Here is a 2,438-nt window from a genome sequence, read left to right as displayed (position 1 = left end):
TCCCATTTAAGAATTTTTTGGTTTTATGACGGTCTTTTTTAAATCTCTTTGACACCAAAGCACATCGTTCATCGTTGGGCGGAGGAGCAAGTTGGAATTAGAAAGAGATTTCCGGTTGGGTTCCCTGAATCCTGATTTGTGCAGTGCTCATCTCATCCGCTTCCATGGACTTCCGACAACACTACCAACCACACAAACCCCAATCTTTCATGTAATTTTCTTTGCATTCAAATTTTCTAAAACCCCTAAAAATAAAGTTCCCTTAATCTGTCTTCTTTTTCCGCAGAAATTTGCACACGATCGATTCTGATGCTCAGATGTCGCAACCCAACTCCTACTTTAACCCCGCCGATTTGCTCCACAGTCCTCCCTGTATGTCAATTTCTCCATTTATGTCTTTTTTTTTTTTGCAATTTTCTCGCTCTCTCTTCTTACTTTCACTACCTGCAAAAGAAAGGAAGCAACTTTGCATCACCTAGGCTTCAAAGCTTCTATTTTGAACTTTGAATTTTCATTAACATTTTGTTGGGTATGCGGTTTCGTGCTGTTTTTATAGTAATTGTTGCTGGGCTTGCTCCGGCTGATGGCGGTGCCGATTTGCAATGGAGTTACGGTTTGGAGAAGGAGGGAAAAAGGTTAAAGGAACATGATTTTTTGGAGAACAATTCTCAGGTATCCTGTGTTGATTTCATGCAGCTTCGACCGGTTTCCACTGGGTTGGGTTTGTCACTTGACAATACACGTTTTCCTATTAGGGTTTTCTGCTGCTAAATGACAATATGCTATTTTCATTATTATGCAACTTGCAATGATTATTCATGATGGATGTTTTTAGCTCTGTGATATGAAGATCAAATTATTCGTTCTTGTATGCATCGTTGCTATCAAATTTTCTTTCTACATGGAATGTGCTTATGTTCAGGGTTAGCATATTTGGCTTTTGAAAATACCTGTTTAATCATTTGTGTTGTCTTTGATGATTGAAAAGGACAATGTGTGTTCGGATAATTAGTTATGATTAGTAAGAATCATTGGTGTTGTAAAGCTGGTTTAGCTTGTAAATGTGAGATTCCAGATTTCTCACTCTGGTGCTGGAGAGTCGGATCTGTAATAATGAGATCGAGCTTCTTCATCTTTCCTTTTCTTCATCATTGTGCAATCAATAAACTGCACTTGTTAGTAACTTGCTTCAGAGTTCAAATCACTTATTCCCGTGTTGGATTTCATGCATTATAACCTGTTCTGACAGACATCTATATAAACAAGAAAGCTGTGTGCAGTGTCTAATCCGAGTAACATAACAATAATTCGTTATTTTAATTCTGATAGGGTGAACAAATGCGGCAATCCATTCTACGGAAAGTTCAGGAAACGCAACTTCAGAGTCTATCTATCATTGAAAACGAAGTCCTTCGTAAACTCCATGAGAAAGAATCTGAGGTAGAAACCATCAATAAGAAGAACGTAGAACTTGAAGAGAGAATGGAGCAGTTAAGTGCTGAAGCCGATGTCTGGCAACAACGAGCCAGATATAATGAGAATATGATTTCTGCTTTGAAATTTAAGCTTCAGCAAGTTTATGTCCATAGCAGAGACAGTAAGGAAGGATGTGGTGACAGTGAGGTAGATGATACAGCTTCATGCTTCAACGGCCATTCCATTGATTTTCAACTTCTCTCCCAAGAGAAGAACAATATGAAAGAAATGATGACTTGCAAGGCTTGCAGAGTCAATGAAGTCACCATGCTTTTATTACCTTGTAGGCATCTCTGCCTCTGTAAAAATTGCGAGAGTAAGCTCAGTTTTTGTCCTGTGTGTCAATCCTCTAAATTCATTGGCATGGAGGTGTTTATGTAAAAAGATGGTCTTACATGTGAAATCTCTAATTTTATATGAAAATCACATGTTTGCTTGTGTTACTGATATCAAATATTGTGAGGAATGTTCAGCTGTGTAAGAACCTGGTGCTAACCAAATACTTGTTCCCTGGAAATTGTTGCTTAGGTTACTGTATGCATGAAAGAGTTACAGCTGTCTTCAATTTGATTAAAGTTCATCACTCACATGATAGGTTTCTTTCTGTAGCCTTCTAGGTTCTAGCTACGTGATCGTAGTTTTTTGAACATGTGAGTTCATGTGATTGTTATAAATAAGAACATGTGGTGCAATGCGAAAGAGATATATATATATATATATTCTTGGGTATCTAGCAAGCCAATCAAGTTCCAAGAGTTCACTTAAATTTGTAGTTGTAGGGTTTTAAATAAGGATAATACTATGCTAAAAATGAAGAATGAAGATGATTTTTTTTGGCCAATTTTACTGTGATTTTGTTTGGTGTCTAAATTTTGCCTAAATTACTTTTTATAGAAACTTTAAAATATTTAAAAAATTTTAACTTTTATACTTTAAAATATAAAATTAATTATTTTACCTAT

General features: G+C 36.3%; 2 protein-coding genes across 2 annotated transcripts; both read left to right on the top strand.

Moving 5' to 3' along the window:
• Nucleotides 25-885, top strand: LOC107607663. The gene is made up of 3 exons (XM_016309590.2): nucleotides 25-211; nucleotides 287-372; nucleotides 557-885. Exons 1-3 carry the CDS (start codon nucleotides 165-167, stop codon nucleotides 769-771), a joined length of 348 nt encoding a protein of 115 aa, XP_016165076.1. The 5' UTR covers nucleotides 25-164; the 3' UTR covers nucleotides 772-885.
• LOC107605846 (probable BOI-related E3 ubiquitin-protein ligase 3) lies at nucleotides 1,015-2,177 on the top strand. Its single transcript, XM_021107922.1, has 2 exons — nucleotides 1,015-1,107; nucleotides 1,330-2,177. The coding sequence occupies exons 1-2, from the start codon at nucleotides 1,015-1,017 to the stop codon at nucleotides 1,855-1,857; spliced, it is 621 nt and encodes a 206-aa protein (XP_020963581.1). The 3' UTR covers nucleotides 1,858-2,177.

This window comes from Arachis ipaensis, chromosome B07, assembly GCF_000816755.2.
Source record: "Arachis ipaensis cultivar K30076 chromosome B07, Araip1.1, whole genome shotgun sequence".
NCBI classification, from domain to species: Eukaryota; Viridiplantae; Streptophyta; class Magnoliopsida; order Fabales; family Fabaceae; genus Arachis; species Arachis ipaensis.
This window is presented reverse-complemented; position numbering and strand designations above follow the sequence as displayed.